Source organism: Zea mays, chromosome 4, assembly GCF_902167145.1.
Source record: "Zea mays cultivar B73 chromosome 4, Zm-B73-REFERENCE-NAM-5.0, whole genome shotgun sequence".
NCBI classification, from domain to species: domain Eukaryota; kingdom Viridiplantae; phylum Streptophyta; class Magnoliopsida; order Poales; family Poaceae; genus Zea; species Zea mays.
In genome coordinates, this window is record NC_050099.1 from 193,101,272 (window position 1) to 193,126,608 (window position 25,337).

The window sequence follows — 25,337 nt, forward strand, 5'->3', positions numbered from 1 at the left end:
GATGATATTTTATACGGCAAATATATATAGTTAACCTGACGGATATGATTTCTTATAATAGATATGAGCACGGGGTATGAAATGCTATAACAGTTGCCATCTTTAGATAGATAGCAAACGTGTGGTATCCGCATAGTCCCTTTCGTGGCCGCCAATCTTTCCCGTAGACCGACTAGACACTTGCTTGACCTCGTCTAAAACAAGGGAAGGAAAGAAAAAAACCAGAAACCAGTCTGGCTTACACGCGGGCCTCACGGATGGACGGTCCCACTGTCATTGAGAATCGCAAGTAAGTTTCTCGTCCCAGCCCAAGTCTCTTGTTCATAGACTTGGATCCGTGACGGTCCCACTGTCACGGATGCCCTTGTTCACTCGACTAGGATTCTAAAGTCTAATTTAAATAATCTGATCAAATAACTGTAATACATATAAATATAGCTTGGAGCAAATCTTTCAGCCACCCGATCCCCAACCGCCCGGCCCGACATTCCCTCCAACCGCCGCTGCGGCTGCGCCGCCCACCGCCGACAGGCGACAGCATCGACAGGCGCAGCAGTCAACAGGAACCGAGCCATGGCGAGCGCGGATCTGCTGCGGAGGGAGGAGGAGTTCTACTCCTCCCTGTTTGATTCCGCCAAAGGTAACGCTAACGCCCTTCCCGCCGCTCCCGCGGATGGCGATGCGGGTTTCGCCCCCCTTGGCCCTTGCTGAAACTGTGGCCTGTGGAAGCAGGCGATGGCGCCAGGTCGCGCTCACAGCTGATCGAGAGGAAGATCGAGGCCCTGGAGGACATGGCCACCAGGGTGAGGATGCTCGTCTTTGCCTTCTGTACCTCTTGCCACACTTTTTCTTTCTTTTTTTCTTCTCTGGTGCATGGTCGAGTCAAGAATTTCCCTGCATCTCCTTTGATGACAAACGAAAACAAAAACTAGGATCACGCAAAACTGCACCCATTAAGTTTTGCAGGCTTCAATGTGATGGAATGTAACACGAAACAATTTGTGCTGTCTATGCTAGGGGTCGTCCGTCTGTTGATGGGGGTTTACACATTTGCAATGTTTTTGTATACACAGGTCAGTAACCGGAGATCGCGGAAGTGGTTTAACGACCGTTTGCTGATTGAACTCGTCCCGCGTCTTTACGTTGAAGAGATCAAAGGCCTATTCGCTCCTCCGCCGTGGGGTAAACACCAGATGCCGCTCTGGTTTACTGAATGCGATTTCACTAACCTGGCAATAATCTTCGCTGTCGTACCTACATCGTTTTAGATTGATTCATTCATGTATACATGTGCTAGAAAAGATCCACAGTTTGTTGTCAGAAACATAGATATGTATTCTCTTGTAACCATGCCCTTTTTAAAACATTCATAATTGACTACAGCGCTGAATTTTTTTTTGGAGTCAGGATATTCTCATTGTACTTTCACTATTTGTTGCAGAACTGTTACATTGCTTCATGCAATGGTGTACCAGAAAAGCTATAAACTATGTTGACATTTGATAGAAACATAGAGACTATCTTCTCTTAAGCGTGCCCATTCTGAACTTCCGCAAGGATTACAATCCTAAAATTTTGTTTAGCCGAAGCTTATGTTTGCTGCTCTTCAATCATCAATTATATGTTTTCATCAAATTCTTGTGCGGAAGTGCTCTTCCATTAATCAATGGGCATCACATGCATGGTATTTCCCTGTGTATGCTTTGGAAAAGCTCATGTCTTCTATATTATAATGATTATGCAGGTGAGCAAGTGCCCTTGTCAGCATTCTACAGGGCAAATGTTGGTGAATGGGATTCCTTCAGGAGCATTGACATGGATGCTGAGGTAGGTAGATGTTAATATGCCTGTCTTCCTAGCCACATTTTGTTCTTCATTGTCCACAGTATAATTTAGTGAGTGAAATGTAGTGATGTACAACAAGACAGGAGATTTGTACATCATGGTGCATTAGTTTATGGATCGGTCGTACTTACAAGTTTTCTTTCTTATTTGTAGGCAAGATTGATGCAGCATATGAAAAAATCATTGGAAAAACCCAGGAATCATGTCGATGAAGGGGAATCGATTGCGCTGAATGCTTGGCATCGAATAGATCGACACACTAGAGAAGCAATAAAGAGAAATTTCCTTCCTGATCTGCTTGGAATATATGAAGTACTGCCTTCTTTTCTCAAGTTTTTTTTTTTTTGAGACAACCTTCTTTCCTCAAGTTTTGACCTCTATTTACCGAAATGATTATAATGGATCATGGCTAATTAGTTTTTCTTGTAAAGAAGACATCAGAGTTCTTTGATTATGTATCTGTATGTATGTATGTATCTACTATCTAAGAACATGTAGATAATTTATTGGCACTACATCGAGTTTTCTTTCCCTCTTATTAGAAGTACGATCTTCTTAATTTCATTTATGCCACTTGTACCAGCTTCTCAGTTCCTCACGTCACCTTGCTTCTGCCTTTTTCATGTTTGCAGGAACGCGTTAGGGCCTTCATTGAAGACGCTAGTGACAAAGATGCTCTTGTGCTGAATGTTCAGGACCCATTTCAGAGACTACTGCTCCACGGTGTTTGTGAGGTGAGTATGCTGCCAAGCCGAAGAAAATCCAACAGCTTCATCTGGGAGACCATGGTTTCCCGCTTAAGAAAAGCTGCAGTGCTGATCATGGCTTCGTCTGTATGCAGTTCTACAACGTGAGCTCGACAACCACCAGCAGTGTGAGAGAAGATGGGAGGCCTTGGAAGGCAACCACCATCAAGAAGAGGCAGGGCACCGGCGTTCCCTCTAGAATCACACTAGTTAGCTTTCTGAGAATGAAGAAGAATGGATCGCAGTAACGTTAGTTAGCGTTCAAGAATACAACAAAATTGCTTTAGATTCCGTTTAGGCTGTTGCAAGACAAGTGAGTGGTCACTGGCAATGTGTTCTTATATCGCATCAGCCTGCTGGCTACGGTTTGGAACTTCCTGACAGAAAGTAGAAACTTCCGGTTCTACAATCTTTGTGCGGGAACTTACCTCAACACATCGCAAATGAGTCATTTTCTTCGATACAACCCGATAATTCAACTAATTAACTCATCCCAACTCGCGCCATAGCTAGAGATTCAACTATAATAACTTGCCCCAACTCGCGCCATAACCATTGGGTTAAACCCATTACCTAAACCCATGTAAGACCTTTGAAAGATTTTATGTACACTAGAGTGGATTCGTTAGTGTGTTTGGATTGAAACAAACACCGAAACATTTCACTAGCTGATTCATGAATGGGTTTAAATTGTCTAGATATCTAAAGCCGGATCCACATGTGAGCCTCACTTTAGAAGTCAGACCCTAAAATTAAAGCCTCAAGTTTAAACCTTAATTTTTTCACAAAATCAATTGAATTTTGTTGGAAATAGCTAAGAATAATAATATACTAATTTGCGTGTGACAGTGTAGCTAGATCTACGTGTAGACCCTACCTTAGAAGTCGGACCCTAAAATTAAAACATCGTGTTCACACTTTAAAATTGTCACAAAATTAATAGATTTTTTGGAAATAAGTAACCATGATAAACCTGCTAATTTACATGTAACAATGTAGCTAGTTCCACGTGTAGGTCTCATCTTAGAAGCCAAACACTAAAAATAAAACATCACGTTCACACTTTAAAAATTTCACAAAATTATATATTTTTTGGAAATGAGTAAGAACGATAATATGCTAATTTGTGTGTAGCAGTGTAACTGGATCCATATGTAGGTCCTACCTTAGAAGTCGGGTCCTAACATTAAAATCTACTGTTCACACCTTAAAATCTTTACAAAATCAATTAAACTTTGTTAGAAATAGCAAAGAACCAAAGAATGATAATCGACTAATTTGTGTGAAAAGATGTAGCTAGAACCACAACTCCACTTTAAAAAACACGACCTTAAAATCAAAACCTTGCATTTGCTTCTTAAATTTTTTACGAAATTAACCAAGGTTTATTAGAAATGCCTTAGTTTGACATTCAATTAAACTGTATGAAATCTAAAAGATCCACACATAGACCATAGCTTAAAAGCTGTGCTCGGTTACAATTCTAGCATGGGGTGAGGGGCATATCTGATAACCCATTTCAACCGACTTCTTAGCAAACCTGCACAAATCCGTCTCATTTGGCTCTAAAATATATTTCCACCCATCCAAACAACACATGTATTGATACCCACACATAAAACCCATTACAATCCAAGCCATTAGTAGGCCTATGGGGATCTGGTGTGGAACTATTTTAGGAAATAAATTTAGACATTTTTGTTTTGTTTTGATGAAAGCTAGTAATGTTTAATAGAGTAAGTTATAGAAGTTTGACCGAACACGAATGATTTGCGAAAGGAATGGGCCAGTATTGTCACTTAAACAACGTTACAAAACTGCTAGAAGTGTAGTAGTAGTTTTACATTGTTGAAGGTAAACACAACAAATCCAAATCCTTTGAGGATTATTGTTATTATTTATAACTCTGCTACAAGTAGATTGTTTATGTACATCTGGATCGAGCAGAGGGCAACATTTTTTCACACATGGCTCCACTAGAGACGGAGGCAACATTTTTATGAGTAACTTTTCGAGCAACTAGATTCCTAGATAGTCAAGCTGCCACAAAAATCTAGATATCGAGAGCTTGTGTGCGGAAGAAGACGAAGGATTCTACACGGTTTAGGGTTTAGAAAGCGACGGATTCCTCGTATAGCGACGAATTCTACGTTCGCAATGATTTAGATGATTTTCAAAGAAGCGTGTTAAAAAGAGAAGCGCCGCCAGAAACTGAAACCGATTCTGACAGAAAAAATCTAGCCAGAAGCAAAAACAAACAAGCCCTAGTCGCATGTTGTATTATTTTTATAAATATTGTGTTATAGTTGTTGCACAACCCAACAGCTAAGCTAAAAGGCTTAGCTAGATATCTTAAACACCGGTAAAAAGCACCTTGATACCTGGTTTAAATACTCTCGTATTCATCTCAACACATGTGGCCTGAGATGAATATGAGTGTCCAAACAAGATCTAGAGGTGGAGGCTAGGGAGTATTTATAACACGCTCAAACAAAACTAGTTGTTGCCCTGCTACATACACATGCTGGACTGGTCCTGTATGCACCGTAGTTCCTGTTAGCTACGGAAAAGTTCCCACCCTGAAAATGTTGGCAAAATGTATCAATCTAATTGAGGTACCACTGCTCGAAAATTCCTTAAACCAATCCAGTATCGCCACCCACAACAAACTCTGTTAAAATCTCGTGGCACTCTCAAAAACCTCGTATGGATTGAACTTCAGCACTTATAGACAATCATGTTGCATCTCTCTTAATAGTACGGCATACCTATCAGCTCAAGTTTAGATGAAAACTGAATTCAAATCTCTTGAGTTATACTCCATTGATCAACGCCATAACTTTCAATCTTCATCATACAGGATGCCAACATATTCATCTTGATTGTAGCTTGAGCATAGCCATCTTGATCATGTGATTTGATCCAATTCAATCCATATGAATTAATCTAATGGCATGAAATCAGTTTCTTCAAATGATCCAACAATGATTTAATCCTCCTCACAATATAACTTCTTCTAACTTGAATAGTGAAAAACTAAATGCAAGCACTTTCTTCTTCACCACAACCATGTCCTTCGTTTCTATATGCCCAAGCCGTCGCTTTTCCTTTATCTTCACTTGGTCCCCACGGAAGCCATTTCCTTGCTACCATCACCCTTTCAAGCCATTCCAAGTCATATGAGTTTTTAATCGATATTAATCATACATTGAAATCCATATAGTGAAAACCATTTTCATCAATATTGATTTTCTTGAGCGAGCTCTCTAAATAAGACCATTACATATGCAAGACATCATGTCTCCTATAACCAACTCAAATATACTTACTCTCATTTGACACTTAAATATCCCATGATATACAAGCCATTTCATTTGCATTGATATCTTTTGCTTCAACTAGATTGTCTTCACAATAATAAATCAGTTTGGCTTTTCATTTCACCATAATCTAAAACATCATTAAGGTTGCCTTTATAATTGAACCTTTGATATACATTAAATGATACAAACATCTCATATTAAGTGTATGTAATATAATCAGTTACCTGTTCAACACTTAACAAACTTATTAGTCCTTTAATTGTGTTATTATTCAATCATCTAAAACCAACTAAATAGCTAGATGCACTTGCATAAGATAACTTTTTAATCCTTTTCACCCAACTTTTGACTTGTTTTGACCATTTTGCACATGTGTTCATTTGAATTATCACCTCATTCTCTGGAAGCTCAATATACCTGGAAGCTCAGTAGCTCTGGCACCCAGTGGCGGAGGGTGACTTTTAGATTTCATATTTCCTAGCACCAATACAGGTCTCATCCTCATTGTTGCCCGGCAATGGGTGAGATATTGCGGCTGAGCAGCTGCCATAATTGTCCACAGTTTACTGTATTTCTACAAGGGTCTGCACTTGAGAACTCTACTACTGAGTACAAAAGGCTAGGTAGGCATGGTGACAAAATAGACCACATATCTGTGTATAGTGAATTCCTTTTCAGGACCATTAGGTTCACTCCATGGAAAATGATTTGGCAGTCTTGGCCCCTCTAAAGGCGCAAGATTTTCATTTGGTTTAAGGTCGTGAATTACTGTTGGACTGCTGATAGGCTATCAAAGCTGGAACACTACCACATCCAACAGCATGTCCACTTTGTGATAAGCCCCAAAAATCATTAACTATATGCTGATTTCATGCGTGGTCACAATTCACAAGGGAAGTCTAGTGGTTCACTGTTTTTCAGAAATTTGGTTTGCATACACCTCCCACCAGAACAGGATGTTAATTCTTTCTCAGGATCGTGAAATGAAGGGTTTAGGCAAGGAGCACCAGGGAGGCATCAACACTTTTGCTCATTTTCGGCGTTTGGGAAATCTGTAAACACCACCGTAACAATGGCATTTTTAACAATGTTAGCACTAGTGCGGCCTCAGTTGTGCAGATGGTGGAGGGAACCCTTTGGTATTCATCTGGATCCTCCAGCGTCCGAACCCTCTTCTAGGGTCAGTGTTTTTAATATTGGTTGTTTCTTTTGCTCATGTGTAGCGCACATGTAACAGTAGTCCTAGAGTGCATGAGTTCTGGGTGTGTTGTGTCTGTGGGGTTGTAGCATTTGGTACTCTTTCTTCCTAATGAAAATAACAGGCACCTCTCCAGCATCGTTCGAGGAAAAAAATACATGGGATACACTTGATAGAACATCACAGGAAGTCAATAATAATGATCATTCATGGATCATCACATCATACTATTGGGACACTTCAACAGATAATAGCACATAAAGGTCACATTGTTTATGCAGTCAAAATGAGAAGAAAGCATCTGCATAAGCATTGTTTGCACTTTTTGGCTACATAGTTCTTATAACGCTTAGATAATACCAGCTAACCTGGCATCTCATTTTGCATCCCAATCCTTCAGCTTCTTACTTCCCTTTGGTTTAGCAATAGGTGCATTCATGCCTGCCATTTTTGCATTATACTTTGCTCGCAGAGGCCCATTTGTTGACCATCTGGAAAACAAGCCATTAAAAAATTATTCAGACTCAGTACAGATGTTTTCATGTTAGAAAAGAACAAAATACAGCACCCTAAAAAGTGTTTGAAGCAATTCAATTGACACATACTACCTCATTTCTCGAATATTTGTCGTCCGCTAGTTCATTTTTGAACTAAAACGTGACAAATAAAAAAGAACGGAGGGAGTATGTACTAAGCTTTGAGGTTTTGACAAATTAGCAGATCAAAGAACTGCAGTCAAATTCTGCCTCAAAAGCTACAATGGCTACGTCAGGGCCTCCATTGGACTTCCTATTTAAAAGCATCATTTTTCTTTTGCCTTGAGAGTCAAACTAGAAATGAAAGCACTTGCAAGAAAATTAAACAAGCCAACTGAATAATATCACGAGAGTAAATAATGATGCAACAGGCATGTGTACTTACGGTGCATTCCAATCTGTAGTGTCTTCATTAACAAGATGCGTCCATTTCGTCCTGCCGCTGCGCCCGAAATGTTTAACTTGCATGACCTTGGGCAGGATGCTCTTATCCATCTTATCTTCTCCAGTGGGCTCAGAGAAATCACGGGTGTAGATATCCTCTTTACCCGCTGACTGGATAACATCATCAGCACCTTCCTGGAAGAAGGCGCCTTTGTGGTAATACTTCTGCATAAACTTCCACTTCTGTTTCGTCTGACGAAGCGGCTTCGGATTCTTCCGCTCCCATTCGCGACGCTCCTCCTCGGTCATATTCCTGACTTTCTCGATCTCCTCCTTCTCCTTCAACCTCGCATCTCTTTCCTCCCTGTCCCTCTTAATCCTTGCTATTTCTCTGTTTTTCCACGACTCGTACTCCTCTGCTTCGTTCAACTCGTCGTCTGTATCGACATCCTCGATGTTGGCCTCTTCGTTCAGTGCCTTCTCGATGTGCTCCTCCTTTCTAATCTCTTCGACCACAATCTGTCTAGTCTCGATCTTCCTAGCCTCCAGCCTCTTCTTGACCAGCTCCTCAAGCTGCCGTTCCTCCTCCTCCAGCCGTTCGCGCTCCGCGATGGTGTCTCTCTGTGACTTTGGTATGAAAACGGGCTTCACCATGGCCATTCCCATCTGCTCATCCTCAGAGTCTGTCTCGTACTCAGATTCCTCCTCAGACTCCTCGGCCTCCACCGGTTCCTCCTCTTCCTGAGGAAGCAGCTCTTCCTGCTCCCTCAGCAGCTGCCTTGCCCTTATTCTCCTCCTCCTCTCCTCTTGGGCCTCCTCATCCTCCTCGTCGGCGTCAGCCTCCTGCCTCTCGTTCTCCTCCTCCGCGGTTGACACGATCTCCGCCTGCCGTATGCGGCGGTGATCCGCCCTCAGCTCCTCCTTATTCTCCGCGCGGGTCTCCGCGAGCCGGCGGAGCCGGCGGTCATCCTTGGCGGGAACATCGCCGTCCTCGTCCCTGGGGAACGCCTTGTCGAGGGAGACCCGTGCCGTCCTGAGGTCGACGTCCTCATCGACGTCATCGGCCCACTCAGGCGCCTTCCCCGGCCAGTACCGTTTGACCTTGGTCTGACCAATCTTTCCACGGAGCTTGTCGCGCACCGCGATGGCCGCGTCGCTCACGCCGGCCGCCACGGACATGGCTGCAGCTGCTCACCGGTTCTCCACCCACTGCGTTCCGGTCAGCCTGCAGAATTGCACAAAATCTCGTGATGCGGCACAGGAGCTGGGGCGGATCCACAATGGCACTTGGGTGCGTCTATCTGGGTCAGATTCCAATTCGGACAGGAGACCAAGGGTGGGGGGTGCTCGGTTCCGGACGGCGGAAAGGGACAGTAAGGAACGGGGATGAAAGGGGAAGGGACGAGGCGTACCTGGTGGAAACTCGTCGCCGCCGAAGACCTGGGAAGTGATAACGGGCCGCGCCGCTCGCCCAGCCGTCGCCGCCAGGAGAGAAGGGCACGAGCGAGAACCGGAGAAGAAGGAGGCCACGGGAGATTTTATTATTATTATTATTATTAAAAATGTTATTTGTTTAGTCGGTGAACGGGGAGAAGAAGAGCAAAGCTAAGCCGAACCGGAACGGGCCCAAGTTTACGGGCTGTCCGAAACTTTCCACAAAATACAGCAGCCCAACAGGCCAGCCCACGGAAATATGTTTAGAAGGAAGAATATGTTTAGAAGGAAGAAGACAAAAATAGCTGCGACAACCACACATTTGCCGCATTAAAAAATACATTCGACACAAGCTTTTCCAAACTTGTAGAGTAGTGGCCAAAACCAAACAGTAGCCACACACACATGCTACTCAGTTTGCCGGTGTATGCAGATGCTTTGAAATATTTTGCCACGAAATGTTTGTTTCCTTATCTAACTTGCCACATTTTATCTAACTTTTTTTTATTAAGATTAGTTCTTCAATTTGGATGGTTAAACTTAAGCAAAGTGTGACGTAGTTAGCCACGAACCAAATAGACCCTTAAATCTCTTGGTCGGAGGACCGAGGAGACCATGAAGCTGCCAGAATGCATGGCGAGTGGTTGTCTCTAGTGAAAGGCCTATGCGTTCGGTTCTTCGGTTCGGTTCCTCGGTTTTTATAAAATTCATTATCAAGAAATTAGAATCGAAATACACCAACAAGTCAGATAGAGTCCAGAATTTCAGTTTTTGGTTCGGTCACTGTTGGTCACTTGTTCTCAAATGTTGTGAATCAAGAACAAGGCAACACAATTGTTAAAGATTAGGGACCTTCGTCTTCTGAAGCATTGTCTTCATATGGGCATAATGGTCATTAGACGAAGGTCAAGAAGAACATACCTTCATTATTTAACACACAAATAGGAATACATAAAGATGAAGACAGAGACTGTGTCTCATTAATTCATTTATATTTATATTTCATAGAACATCTATGAATATAAACAGGATTAACGTTACATTGATACCTTCGGCTTGCTCGAAGGTGTGGATGCGGGAGAGTGAATACAATCTAGCGTGAACAGTACGGTGCTACTGTTCATCTATTTATATGCATGGGACGCAGCCCAGACGAAATTACATTCATGTCCCTGACATTTATCTATTACCATAACACCAAATATTAAGGACTGAGTAGTCTTTGTCCCCTTTTCAGTCATCATCATACTTGGTCTTCATCATTACACCAAAACCGAAGCTCCTCGGTTTCAGCTTCGTCGTCCATTCTTATGACCTTCAGGTTTCATCTTCGCCTTGCTATGTGTCGGCGTTTCGAGACCGGGGGGTCCCTAGGCCGACGAGTGAATGTCGCCGCGTGCCCCAGCCCAGATGGGTCGAGCGCGCGGCCGAGCGCGAAGGGGGGAAGCGAGGTGGCCGGAGACCAGCGTGAGAGAGGTGGGAATCCCGCGGCCTTCGTGTTCGTCCCGCGCCCAGGTCGGGTGCGCTTGCAGTAGGGGGTTACAAGCGTCCACGCGGGAGAGGGAGCGAGCGGCCTCACGCGAGCGCCTGTCTCGTCCTCGTCCCCGCGCGGCCAACCCTCTCTAAGAGGGCCCTGGTCCTTCCTTTTATAGGCGTAAGGAGAGGATCCAGGTGTACAATGGGGGGTGTAGCAGAGTGCTACGTGTCTAGCGGAGGAGAGCTAGTACCCTAAGTACATGCCGTCGTGGCAGCCGGAGAGATTTTGGCACCCTGCTGGTGTGATGTCGTGGCCGTCGGAGGAGCGATGGAGCCTGGCGGAGGGACAGCTGTCGGAGCTGTTGAGTCCTTGCTGACGTCCTTTTGCTTCCGTAAGGGGGCTGAGAGCCGCCGTCGTCATAGAGTATGCGGGGCGCCATCATTGCCTATCTGGCGGAGCGAGCCAGATGGGACGCCGGTCTTGTTCCCTGTGGCCCGAGTCAGTTCGGGGTAGGGTGATGATGGCGCCTCCTGTTGTCGTGGCTGGTCTGCGCCCTAGGTTGGGCGACGTGGAAGCTCCTCCGAAGCCGAGGTCGAGTCTGTCTTCCGTGGCCGAGGTCGAGTCCGAGCCCCTGGTTTGGGCGAGGCAGAGATCGCCGGCTGATGCCGGGCGGAGTCCGAGCCCTGGGGTCGGGCGAAGCGGAGTTCATCGTCTTCTGGGGCCGAGCCCGAGTCCGAGCCCTGGGTCAGGCGGAGCGGAGTTTGTCGTCTGATGCCGGGGTGGAGTCCGAGCCTTGGGGTCGGGCGAAGCGGAGTTCGTCGTCTTCTGGGGCCGAGCCCGAGTCCGAGCCCTGGGTCGGGCGGAGCGGAGTTCGCCGTCTTCCGGGGCTTAGCCCGAGTCCGAGCCCTGGGTCGGGCGGAGAGGAGTTCGCCGTCTTCCGGGGCTTAGCCCGAGTCCGAGCCCTGGGTCGGGCGGAGCGGAGTTCGCCGTCTTCCGGGGCTTAGCCCGAGTCCGAGCCCTGGGTCGGGCGGAGCGGAGTTTCCTATGGTGCCTGCGGCCGGGCCTGACTGCCTGTCAGCCTCACTCTGTCAAGTGGCACCGCAGTCGGAGCGGCGCAGGCGGCGCTGTCTTTCTGCCAGGCCGGTCAGGGGAGCGGCGAAGTGACGGCGGTCACTTTGGCTCTGGGGGGCGCGCGTCAGGATAAAGGTGTCAGACCACCTTTGCATTAAATGCTCCTGCGACTTGGTTGGTCGGTGCGGCAATTTGGTCAGGGTTGCTTCTTGGCGAAGACAGGGCCTCGGGCGAGCCGGGAACACGTTCGCCGCTGGAGGGGGGCCTCGGGCGAGACGGAGATCCTCTGGGGTCGGCTGCCCTTGTCCGAGGCCAGGCTCGGTCGAGGCGTGATCGAGTCCCTCGTATGGACTGATCCCTGACTTAATCGCACCCATCAGGCCTTTGCAGCTTTATGCTGATGGGGGTTACCAGCTGAGAATTAGGAGCCTTGAGGGTACCCCTAATTATGGTCCCCGACAGTAGCCCCCGAGCCTCGAAGGGAGTGTTAGCACTCGCTTGGAGGCTTTCGTCGCACTTTTTTGCAAGGGGACCGGCCTTTCTCGGTTGCGTTTTGTTCCGGTGGGTGCGCGCGAGCGCACCCGCCGGGTGTAGCCCCCGAGGCCTCGGAGGAGTGGTTTCACTCCTCCGAGGTCTTAATGCCTCGCGTAATGCTTCGGCTGGTCTGGTCGTCCCTCATGCGAGCTGGCCGTAGCCCGGGTGCACGGTCGGGTCCCAAGTTCTCGGGCTGGTATGTTGACGCTGTCAACGGTTCGGCCGGAGCCGGGTTTGCGAGAGCAGCCCCCGAGCCTCTACACAGGGCGAGAGGGCGATCAGGGACAGACTCGACTTTTTTACATACACCCCTACGTCGCCTTTCCGCAAGGAGGAGGGGGGGAAAGCGCCATGTTGCCCTCGATGGGCGCCGAACATGGTGTCTCCGGTGAGCTGCAAGCGGGTAATCTGAGTGGACGTCCGTGCCCCGTTCATTGGGGGTCGGCTAGGGGCCCAGAGGCACGCCCAAAAGTACCTGCGGGTGATCTGCCGGACCCGGTCCCCTGGCGACGGGGTCCGAGGGCTCGATGCCTCCCTCCGATGGGATTCCGTTACAAGATCGTTCCCGCTGGTCTCAGAAATGTCCTAGGGTACCTCGGGAGCGCAGGCCGAGCCTTGGTTATGTATCGAACGTACCCATGGTCATCCCTCGCTCGGCGTCTGAGGCGGCTGTGAACCCTTTGGGGGCCAGCCTTCGAACCCCTGATCAGTAATGGGCGCGGAGCCCGAGTAGCCTGAGGCGGCCGTTGAACCCTTCCGAGGGGCCGGCCTTCGAACCTCTGACTAGTAGTGGGTGTAGAGCCCACGCGATCTGAGGCGGCTGTCGAACCCTTCCGAGGGGCCAGCCTTCGAACCTTTGATCAGTAGGGAGGCTCGGAGCCTGGTTCCTTCACGGGGAAGGATCCTTTTCGGGATATCCCCCTTTCCCGGTCCCTGTTGCAAGAGAGAGAAAGAGGAAAAAAGGAAAAGGATACGAAATCGAATGACGTGGCGTACCTTTTTTGGCGCGGTCATTATGGCGAAGGCGAAGCGTCGTCCGCTTCTCCTGCTAGAGGCGCCGCCTGTCCCGCCGCAGAGTTAATGCGACGGGGCGAGTGGTTGGCGGGGCGGTCGTTGCGCGTGTGCGAGCCGTTCGAGGAACGGATCACGGGCGCGTTGTCTTCACGCCGTGAGAGAGGGTTCTCTCGCTGCCCCCGGACGGGACGTGAGCTTGGCTGACGACGTGGCCGCTGCTCCTGCCCGCCTGCCACCGCCATTACTGCCGGCCCATTTTTTGCCGCATTGACCGCCGCGCCAGGCTGGCGCTGCTGGGTCGTGCGCTGGGTCGCCTCGAGTCGCGGTATTGGTTCCGCAGTCGAGGAGGCGCGGTAGTGGCGCAAGTGGCGGTGCTGTTGCATGCACGAAGCATTCGGCGTGCCGGTTGCATGACGCGTGGGCCTGGGCCTCCATGCTGGGCGTGTTGGGAGTCGGAGAAGTGCGCCCACTTGGCGCGGTTGCATGCCGCCTGCATGGCTGCCCGCCCCTTTCGCCCGTTGGTCTGGGCAAAAGTGGAGAGTCGCTTGTAACCGCTGGGCGGTTGTACGCACCGCGCACGGCGGTTTGGCTTCTTCTGCTCTAAGCCGGCTTGCATGACGTGTGGGACCCAGCCCCCGCGCCGTAGGGGAGGACCTTGGAGTGTGTTGGAGAAGACTCAGCCCATGACGGCTGGGGACGCAAGTAGGGAGAGCTGCCTTTAAAAGGAGGGTGACCCCCTTGGAAGGCGACCATGTCTTCGCGCTCCCTTATGCATCGTGTCTTTCCACCTTCCAAGCCCCCGGATGGGGGATATCCACCGTCTTTCTGCCTCGTCGTTGGAGGAACGCAACTCCATGGGAGTTGGTACCTTTCAGCCATCGTTCAGCTTCAAGGATTTTCATCAGCCAGCCCGGCTGTACCCCCCCGCTGGCGGTCACCCAAGACGGTGACCACCAGCCCCTGGGTGGGGAGAAGCAAGCCGGGCTGCAAACTTGGTCCCACCCTCAGCTTCAAGGATGTTCATCATCCTCGCTGGGGTGGAGGCCAGGCTGAGCCGGAGCTCTACCTCCCGCGCGGGTTCGTGGGTCACCCTCTCCTGCGGCGTTCGAGGGAGAGGGCGCTCGCTGGCCCTGCGGGCGGGTCGGACTTTGACAACACGGGGCCGGTCGACGGCAGGCGTCGTCAGCCCCAGCGCGTCGGGCTCGTCAGCTTGGCCCCCGGTGCCCCCTCCTGCCGGAAGGCGGCTGCCGCGCCGTGTGCACGGGAGGACCGCCCAAGATGTCGTGCGCTGCTAGGGCGGCGTTCGTGTTCTGGGGCGGTCCTGCCTTTGCACCGGTACGGTGCCTCCGCGCGGAGGTCGGTGCCCTGCTCGTCTGGGAGGATCCGAGTGGGGATCTGCCAGCGGGCCGACGGCCCCTGCCGTCGGTGCCGAGGCGGAGGCGGCTCGAGAAGTCCCCGTCGCCGATGGGATCACCGCCACCATCCACGCTTCGGGCCTCCGGCCCTTTGTACTTGTCCTCGCCCCTCGAGCGTCGGCGTGGGCGAGGGCGGGGTTGCAGCGGCGTTCGCCCTGAGGCCATCGCCGCTGCAGTTCGGCCACCCGTAGAGGGGGTCGTTGTCGCTGCTGCTGGAGCGGGCGACGGTGAGCCGTCCGTCGGTCTTCTGTTGCTCCGCAGGCCCCCCATTGAGTGGGGTTGTTCGTACCTGCGGAGGTGGAACCGGAGTTCCGTTTGTAATGGCACTTTGAATGCCGGTGTTTTGTTCATTGTGGCTGTCGGGGCCTGAACATGTATGTATTTTTGGCACGGAGCCGTGTTTTTTCCTCATTTTCGAGCGCTAAGACTCGCCCGTTGGTTGTCTGAACCGCTTCACCAAGCGTGAGTCACCCCGTGTAAAGGTGACGAGTGAGGTATCCGTATCCCGGAGGCGTAGGAATCCCTCGGCTCGGTCGGCCTTGTTGTCCGAGGCTTCTCTAGCTTAGTTAAAGGAACCCCTCGGCTGCTCTCCGATGAGCCGAGGCCAGGGGTAGCGGTGTCGGCATGAACAGAGGCAGAGTTGGCTCGAGAAGAAAACCTGGTTGGCCGGAGCCTGGCCGGGCCGTCCGTTAGCGGGACCGACGCCGGAATTGTCCAGCCGAGGCCTCGGGTCGGGCTGACATCCTTGGAGGACAGCTGGCCAAGGCCCCGGGGTGACCGGCCGAGCCGCCTGCTCGGGCCGGATTCCCGGAGAAGACCCTGGCAGCGATGGCCCGGGCGTGGCGATGACGTCGTCCTTCAGAGTGGAGATCTTCGGACCACGTCGCCGTCTGAGGCTGGGTCGGACCTCGCCGAAGGTGTTGTCGATGCCGAGGGTGCTGCTGCTCCCTTCCAGCGTTAAGACTCGAGCCTGCAGGATCGGATTGTCTTGTAGCGTGTGTTTCCTGCGGCCGCCGAGGCCAAAACACACCCTCGCCGTGTTGTAAAGTTGCGTCTCTTTTCCTCTTGCTTCGAGTATCTGGACTTTTTTCTTGGTAACAGAAATGTTTGTGCGAGCGAGAGTTGCTTCTCGCGGAAGGTGATGAGTGAGGTATCCGTATCCCGGAGGCGTAGGAGTCCCTCGGCTCGGTCAGCCTTGCCGCTTACGCGCACTCTTACCCGTCCTTGGGGTTCTGTTACCGACGCAGTCGGGGAGGCTCGAAGAATCGCTCCGGCAGAAGAGCTTCCGAACGAGAAGACTTGTTCGGTCCGCGGGATCACTTATCCGAACGCGAGTTACTTATCGCAGAAGGTGATGAGTGAGGTATCCGTATCCCGGAGGCGTAGGAGTCCCTCGGCTCGGTCAGCCTTGGCTGCTTACGTGTACTCCGTCGTTTTCAGGGTCCGCTTTCGAAGTAGTCAAAAAGCACGAAAGACATTCTGGCAGAAAAGATCTTTTTTCGAGGAAAATTTCGACACAGAGGGGGTTCCCCCCCTTTTAGCCCCCGAGGGAGGGTCGGGCTTTGCCGGGGCGAGGCCGACCCTTCCTTGACGACTAAACTTTGCGTGGGTGCGAGGTATATGAACAACTTGAAAACATCTTAAGGGTAGAAGCGACGTAGCTGTTGGATGTTCCAAGCGTTGTTGTAGACCTTGCCTTGACTGTTGGCCAGCTTGTACGTTCCGGGCTTCAGAATTTTGGCGATGATGAACGGCCCCTCCCAGGGGGGCGTGAGCTTGTGCCACCCTCGGGCGTCTTGTCGCAGCCGAAGCACCAGGTCGCCCACCTGGAGGTCTCGGGACCGGACCCCTCGGGCGTGGTAGCATCGCAGGGACTGCTGGTACCGTGCCGAGTGTAGTAAGGCCTTGTCTCGAGCCTCCTCCAGCTGGTCCAGCGAGTCTTCTCGACTAGCTTGGTTGCTCTGGTCGGCATAGGCCCTTGTCCTCGGGGAGCCGTATTCCAGGTCTGCGGGCAAGACGGCCTCGGCCCCGTAGACTAGGAAGAACGGCGTGAAGCCCGTGGCTCGGCTCGGCGTTGTCCTCAGACTCCAGACCACCGAGGGGAGTTCCTTCATCCATCGCTTGCCGAACTTGTTGAAGTCGTTGTAGATCCGAGGCTTGAGCCCTTGTAGAATCATGCCGTTGGCACGCTCTACTTGCCCATTTGACATGGGATGAGCCACGGCGGCCCAGTCCACTCGGATGTGGTGATCCTCGCAGAAGTCCAGGAACTTTCTGCCGGTGAACTGGGTGCCGTTATCGGTGATGATGGAGTTCGGGACCCCGAAGCGATGGATGATGTTGGTGAAGAACGCCACCGCCTGCTCGGACCTGATGCTGTTCAAGGGTCGGACCTCGATCCACTTGGAGAATTTGTCGATGGCGAGCAGCAGGTGCGTGTAGCCCCCGGGTGCCTTCTGCAAGGGGCCGACGAGATCCAGACCCCACACAGCGAAAGGCCAGGTGATGGGTATCGTCTGCAGAGCCTGAGTGGGCAGGTGGGTCTGCCTTGCGTAGAACTGACACCCCTCGCAGGTGCGGACAATTTTAGTGGCGTCGGCCACCGCCGTCGGCCAGTAGAAGCCTTGTCGGAAAGCATTTCCGACAAGGGCTCGAGGCGCTGCATGATGGCCGCAAGCCCCCGAGTGTATCTCTCGCAGGAGTTCCTGACCTTCGGTGATGGAGATGCATCGCTGGAGGATGCCAGAGGGGCTGCGGTGGTAGAGCTCCCTCTTATCTCCCAGCAAGACGAACGACTTGGCGCGCCGCGCCAGTCGCCGAGCTTCGGCTCGGTCGGAGGGTAGCTCTCCTTGGTGGAGATATTGCAGGTACGGGGTCTGCCAGCTTTGATCAGGCGTGACCCCACTTCGCTCCCCCCCAACGTGCAGTGTCTCGCCCTCGGGGGCCGAGGGTACCTCGGACCGAACCGAGGGTGTCTCGAGCCGAGCCGAGGGTGCCTCGGACTGTGCCGAGGGTACCTCGGGCTGGGCCGAGGGTGCCTCGGGCAGAGCTGAGGGCGCCTAGGACTGTGCCGAGGGTACCTCGGGCTGGGCCGAGGGTGCCTCAGGCTCGGGCATGTCGTCGATCTTGACGGAGGGCTGACGCAGATCTTGGGAGAAGACGTCCAGAGGAACCGTTGTTCACCCCGAGGCTATTTTAGCCAGCTTGTCCGCAGTCTCGTTGTAGCGCCGAGCGATGTGGTTGAGCTCGAGCCCGTAGAACTTGTCTTCCAGGCGCCGAACCTCATCGCAGTAGGCCTCCATCTTCGGGTCGCGGCAGTGGGAGTTCTTCCTAACTTGGTCGATGACGAGCTGCGAGTCACCGCGAGCGTCGAGGCGTCGGACCCCTAGCTCGATGGCGATCCGCAACCCGTTGACTAGAGCCTCATACTCGGCCACATTGTTGGACGCCGGGAAATGGAGGCGTAGCACGTAGCGTAGGTGCTTCCCGAGGGACGAGATGAAGAGTAGGCCTGCGCCAGCTCCCGTCTTCATCAATGACCCGTCGAAAAACATGGTCCAGAGCTCCGGTTGGATCGGAGCCGTTGGTAGCTGGGTGTCGACCCATTCAGCTACGAAGTCGCCAAGACCTGGGACTTGATGGCCTTCCGAGGAGCGAACGAGATTGTCTCGCCCAAGATTTCCACCGCCCACTTTGCAATCCTACCCGAGGCCTCTCGGCACTGGATGATCTCCCCCAGGGGGAAGGATGACACCACAGTTACCGGATGAGACTCGAAGTAGTGTCACAGCTTCCGCCACGTTAGGATCACCGCGTACAGCAGCTTCTGAACTTGTGGGTAGCGGATCTTGGTTTCGGACAGTACCTCGCTGACGAAGTAGACTGGCCTCTGAACGGGCAATGCATGCCCCTCTTCTTGCCTCTCGACCACAATCGCGGCGCTAACCACCTGAGTGGTCGCGGCGACGTAGACCAAGAGGGCTTCTCCGGCAGCTGGGGGTACCAAGATAGGCGCCTTCGTGAGGAGCGCCTTCAGGTTCCCGAGGGCTTCCTCAGCCTCAGGGGTCCAAGTGAAGCACTCGGCCTTCCTTAAGAGGCGGTACAGAGGTAGACCTCTTTCGCCGAGGCGTGAGATGAAGCGACTCAGAGCCGCGAGGCATCCCATGACCCTCTGCACGCCTTTTAAGTCCTTGATGGGCCCCATGCTGGTGATGGCTGCGATCTTCTCCGGGTTGGCTTCGATGCCCCGCTCGGAGACGATGAACCCCAAGAGCATGCCTCGGGGCACCCCGAAAACACACTTTTCGGGATTGAGCTTGACGCCCTTCGCCTTGAGACATCGGAATGTCACTTCAAGGTCGGAAAGGAGGTCAGAGGCTTTCCTCGTCTTGACTACGATGTCATCGACGTAGGCCTCGACCGTGCGGCCAATGTGTTCGCCGAACACGTGGTTCATGCACCGCTGGTACGTCGCGCCCGCATTCCTCAAGCCGAACGGCATGGTGACATAGCAGTACATGCCGAAGGGTGTGATGAAAGAAGTCGCGAGCTGGTCGGACTCTTTCATCCTAATTTGGTGATACCCCGAGTAGGCATCGAGGAAAGACAGGGTTTCGCACCCAGCAGTGGAATCCATGATTTGGTCGATGCGAGGCAGAGGGTAGGGAACCTTCGGACATGCTTTGTTGAGACCAGTGTAGTCTACACACATCCGCCATTTCCCCCCTTTCTTTCTCACAAGCACAGGGTTGGCAAGCCATTCGGGATGGAATACCTCCTTGATGAACCCTGCCGCCATTAGCTTGTGGATCTCCTCGCCTATGGCTCTGCGCTTCTCCTCGTCGAATCGGCGCAGAGGCTGCTTGACAGGTCGGGCTCCAGTTCGGATGTCCAGTGAGTGCTCGGCGACATCCCTCGGTATGCCGGGCATGTCCGAGGGACTCCACGCAAAGACGTCGGCGTTCGCACGGAGAAAGTCGACGAGCACTGCTTCCTATTTGGGACCAAGCTCGGAGCCGATCCGGACTTGCTTGGAGGCGTCACTGCTGGGGTCGAGGGGGACGGACTTAACCGTATCCGCTGGCTCAAAGTTGCCGGCATGACGCTTCACGTCTGGCACCTCCTTCGAGAGGCTCTCCAGGTCGGCGATGAGGGCCTCGGACTCGGCGAGGGCCTCGGCGTACTCCACGCACTCCACGTCGCATTCGAACGCGTGTTTGTACGTGGGGCCGACGGTGATGACCCCGTTGGGGCCCGGCATCTTGAGCTTCAGGTAGGTGTAGTTGGGGACGACCATGAACTTCGCGTAGCATGGCCTCCCCAGTACCGCGTGGTAGGTTCCTCGGAACCCAACCACCTCGAACGTCAGGGTCTCCCTTCGGAAGTTGGAGGGTGTTCCGAAGCAGACGGGAAGGTCGAGCTGTCCGAGGGGCTGGACGCCCCTCCCGGGAATGATCCCATGGAAGGGCGCAGCGCCTGCCCGGACGGAGGACAGATCGACACGCAGGAGCCCGAGGGTCTCGGCGTAGATGATGTTGAGGCTGCTGCCTCCGTCCATGAGGACCTTGGTGAGCCTGACGTCGCCGATGATGGGGTCGACGACGAGCGGGTATTTCCCCGGGCTCGGCACATGGTTGGGTGATCGTCTCGGTCGAAGGTGATGGGCTTGTCGGACCAGTCTAGATAGACTGGCGCCGCCACCTTCACCGAGCAGACCTCCCGTGCGCTCTTGCTTGCGGTGCCAAGCCGAGGCATGCGCCTCTTGCCCACCGTAGATCATGAAGCAGTCGCGGACCTCGAGGAACTCTCCTGCTTGGTGATCTTCCTTCTTATCGTCGTTGCGGGCCCTGCCACCCTCCGCGGGTGGCCTGGCCCTGTGGAAGTGGCGCCGAAGCATGACGCACTCCTCAAGGGTGTGCTTGACGGGCCCCTGGTGATAGGGGCACGACTCCTTGAGCATCTTGTCGAAGAGGTTGGCACCTCCGGGGGGCTTCCGAGGGTTCTTGTACTCGGCGGCAGCGACAAGGTCCGTGTCGGCGGCGTCGCGTTTCGCTTGCGACTTCTTCTTGCCCTTCTTCTTGGCGCCGCACTGAGTTGACGCCTCGGGGGCATCTTCCGAAGGGCGGCCCTGGGGCTGCTTGTCCTTCCGGAAGATAGCCTCGACCGCCTCCTGGCCGGAGGCGAACTTGGTGGCGATGTCCATCAGCTCGCTCGCCCTGGTGGGGGTCTTGCGACACAGCTTGCTCACTAGGTCGCGACAGGTGGTGCCAGCGAGGAACGCGCCGATGACATCCGAGTCGGTGATGTTGGGCAGCTCGGTGCGCTGCTTCGAGAATCGCCGGATGTAGTCCCGGAGAGACTCTCCCGGCTGCTGTCGGCAGCTTCGAAGGTCCCAGGAATTCCTAGGGCACACGTATGTACCCTGGAAATTCCCGGCAAAAGCTTGGACCAGATCGTCCCAGTTGGAGATCTGCCCCGGAGGCAGGTGCTCTAACCAGGCGCGAGCGGTGTCGGAGAGGAACAGGGGGAGGTTGCGGATGATGAGGTTGTCATCGTCCGTTCCACCCAGTTGACAGGCCAGACGGTAGTCCGCGAGCCACAGTTCCGGTCTCGTCTCCCCGAGTACTTTGTGATAGTAGTCGGGGGTCAGAACCGGGTCGGGAACGGCGCCCGTCGTATGGCTCGGCTGAAGGCCTGCGGACCGGGTGGCTCGGGCGAGGGACTCCGATCCTCCCCGCTGTCGTAGCGTCCCCCACGCCTGGGGTGGTAGCCTCGGCGCACCCTCTCGTTGAGGTGGGCCCGACGGTCGCGGTGATGGTGCTCGTTGCCGAGGCGACCCGGGGCCGCAGGCGCTATGTTGCGTGTGCGCCCGGGGCAGACCGAGGCTTCCCGCATGAATCGGGAAGTCGAGGCATGAGGTTCCGAGGGGTACCCCTGCCTTCGGGAGGCGGAGCTCTCGGCCCGTCGGACCGCGGCGCCTTCCAGGAGATTCTTGAGCTCTCCCTGGATTCACCGCCCCTCGGTGGTTGATGGCTCCGGCATCGCGCGAAGAAGCATTGCCGCTGCCGCCAGGTTCTGGCCGACCCCACTAGATGCGGGTGGCGGCCTGAACCTGACGTCGTCGGCGATGCGGTGCTGGAGGCCCTGGGGCAGATGACGTATTTCTCCGGCCGGAGGTTGGCCCGCCCATGCCTGCCCGACGTCCCGACGGATCGGCTCAAGCGCTCCTGCTCCCTCGTCGAGCCTGGCCTGTACCCCGCGGATTTGCTCGAGCTGTGGGTCATGGCCCCCTGCCTGAACGGGGACCACAGCTAGCTCCCGTGGGATGTCAACGCGAGGCACCGGCCTAGGGAGATCACCGTCCTCTGGCATGCCGAGATGGTTGCCTTTGGAGGGACCCCCAGATCGACGTGGAAGCATTCGCGACTTGGGCCGCAGTCCTCGTCGCCGAGGCTACGGCTACCGTCGGAACAGTCGGAAAGGCAGTAGTCGCATGCGGTCATGAAGTCCCGCATGGCACTGGGGTTGCCAAGTCCAGAGAAATCCCAACAGACGCTGGGCTCGTCGTCTTCCTCGGACCCAGAGGGCCCGTAGGTCGAGACGTCCGTTAGCCGGTCCCAAGGTGACCGCATACGAAACCTTAGAGGGCTTGGACTCGCCTCTACGTGAGCACCCGCCAAAGCGAAGCCGCTAGGCGGGTCGAGGCTGAATCCGAAAGACGTGGGATGGGAATCGGTTGGTACCTTTTGGTCGACGGGCGGCGATGAGGTCACGTCGGGGACTGACTGCGCCGTCGTCTCAGGTACAAGGGTGACGTCCAGCAAGCCTTTCGCGAGCGCGCTGGCATCGTCCGTTTGCCCGGAATCGGCACGTTGCGGGGAGACGGCGCTCGTCTTCGTCTCAAGCGCGGGGTCGATGCCCGGTGCGCCACCCGTTGGGGTGCTGGTGCCGTCGACTCGCTCGATAGCCGACGAGGCGCTGCCTCCTGTTTGGCCTTGGTTGCCCCGCCTCCTCCTCCGTCGGCGGGGGAGAGGACGAGGTGAGCTCGAATGTTGTTCTTCCACCACGCGGGGAAGACGTCGTCGATTCCGCCGCCGGCGGGCGGGCTGCCGGCCGCCATTGTCGTTGACGCACGGCGGTGGAAGGAGTATCATGTCGTAGCTGCCGTCAAGGGACATGAACTCAAGACTCCCAAAACGGAGCACCGTCCCGGGTTGGAGAGGTTGCTGGAGACTGCCCATCTGGAGCTTGACAGGAAGTTGTTCGTCAACACGCAGCAGGCCCCTACCTGGCGCGCCAACTGTCGGCGTTTCGAGACCGGGGGGTCCCTAGGCCGACGAGTGAATGTCGCCGCATGCCCCAGCCCAGATGGGTCGAGCGCGAGGCCGAGCGCGAAGGGGGGAAGCGAGGTGGCCGGAGACCGGCGTGAGAGAGGTGGGAATCCCGCGGCCTTCGTGTTCGTCCCGCGCCTAGGTCGGGTGCGCTTGCAGTAGGGGGTTACAAGCGTCCACGCGGGAGAGGGAGCGAGCGGCCTCACGCGAGCGCCTGTCTCGTCCTCGTCCCCGCGCGGCCAACCCTCTCTAAGAGGGCCCTGGTCCTTCCTTTTATAGGCGTAAGGAGAGGATCCAGGTGTGAGAGCACCTAGAGGGGGGTGAATAGGTGATCCTGTGAAACTTAAACTTATAGCCACAAAAACTTGTTAAGTGTTAGCACAATAATCGCCAAGTGGCTAGAGAGGAGTTTCAACAAAACACAATACCACAAGAGATCAAACACAGAGATGACACCGTAGTTTATCCCGTGGTTCGGCCAAGTACAAAACTTGCCTACTCCACGTTGTGGCGTCCCAACGGACGAGAGTTGCACTCAACTCCTCTCAAGTGATCCAATGATCAACTTGAATACCACAGTGTTATGCTTTTCTTTTCTTATCGCGTTCGCGAGGAATCTCCACAACTTGGAGTCTCTCGCCCTTACACTTGAAGTTCACAAAGAAACACGGAGTAAGGGAGGGTAGCAACACACACAAATCCACAGCAAAATGCGCACACACACGGCCAAGAATCGAGCTCAAAAAACTATCTCAAAGTTCTCACTAGAACGGAGCTCGAATCACTAAGAATGACAAACGAATGCGCAAAGACTGAGTGTGGATGATCAAGAATGCTCTAAGGTTGCTTGGTGTTCTCCTCCATGCGCCTAGGGGTCCCTTTTATAGCCCCAAGGCAGCTAGGAGCCGTTGAGAGCAATTCTGGAAGGCCATTCTTGCCTTCTGTCATCGGGTGCACCGGACAGTCCGGTGCACACCGGACAGTGTCCGGTGCCCGATTTCCTTCCTTAAATGGCGAAGCCGACCGTTGGCGGCCTTGGAGCCGTTGGCGCACCGGACATGTCCGGTGCACACCGGACAGTCCGGTGCCCCCTTCCGACCGTTGGCCCGGCCACGTGTCGCGCGCAGATTCCGCGGCCGACCGTTGGCTCACCGGACAGTCCGGTGAATTTTAGCCGTACGTCGTCGGTGAATTCTCGAGAGCGGCCACTTCACGCCGAGTCAGCCTGGCGCACCGGACACTGTCCGGTGCACCACCGGACACTGTCCGGTGCACCACCGGACAGTCCGGTGCTCCCAGACTCAGCAGATTCTTGGCTGCTCGAGCCAAGACATTTCCAATTGGATTTATCCTGTTTCCAGCACTTAGACACAATACATTAGTCCACAAAACAATGTACTAAGTCTGAGAAACATACCTTTATCCTTGATTTGTACTTTGTCCACCTCTTTACACTTAGGCACTTGTGTTGGGCACTAAACCACCAAAATACTTAGAAATGGCCCAAGGGCACATTTCCCTTTCAATCTCCCCCTTTTGGTGATTTATGCCAACACAACATAAAGCAAGTAGAACAAATACAAAATCATTTCAGACAAGAACTCAAAATTGTTTTGGTTCAATTTTGACATATATGGATCACTCTATGCCACCACTTGGTTTGTTTTTGCAAATCAAACTCAAATCTCTACCTCTAAGTCGAACACACATGTTGAAGCATAAAGAGAGTCATTTCAAAAGAGATTGATCAAAGATTTCAAAAACTCCCCCCTATTTCCCATAATCAACACTTCTCCCCACAAGAGGCCAACTTTTGACAAAACAAAAAGCTCTATTTTACTATTTTCAAAATTTCTCAAGTGGTAGCTGATCCATTTATTGCTTTGGCCTTTATTTTCTCCCCCTTTGGCATCAAGCACCAAAACGGGATCAATCTTGGCCCTATAACCCCATTGCCTCACCAAAATCTTCAATTAAGAGCAAATGGCAATAAGAGTTCATGAGATGAACTTGGAAAAGTTACCCTCTCA

At 53.2% G+C, this 25,337-nt stretch overlaps 2 protein-coding genes across 2 annotated transcripts; one reads left to right on the top strand and one right to left on the bottom strand.

Annotated features, from left to right (window-relative positions):
- The first annotated feature begins 428 nt into the window (after positions 1-428).
- LOC100276056 (uncharacterized) lies at positions 429-3,000 on the top strand. Its single transcript, NM_001149939.1, is given in 7 exon segments — positions 429-640; positions 733-803; positions 1,074-1,182; positions 1,745-1,827; positions 1,999-2,157; positions 2,478-2,579; positions 2,687-3,000. Coding segments are annotated over 7 exon segments (744 nt in total). The 5' UTR covers positions 429-573; the 3' UTR covers positions 2,840-3,000.
- A 4,284-nt stretch (positions 3,001-7,284) lies between these two features.
- Positions 7,285-9,608, bottom strand: LOC103654338 (microfibrillar-associated protein 1). Its single transcript, XM_008681178.4, has 3 exons — positions 9,445-9,608; positions 8,034-9,257; positions 7,285-7,603 (listed from the first exon to the last, which is right to left on the bottom strand). Exons 2-3 carry the CDS (start codon positions 9,209-9,211, stop codon positions 7,489-7,491), a joined length of 1,293 nt encoding a protein of 430 aa, XP_008679400.1. The 5' UTR covers positions 9,212-9,257; positions 9,445-9,608; the 3' UTR covers positions 7,285-7,488.
- Between the last annotated feature and the right edge of the window lie 15,729 nt (positions 9,609-25,337).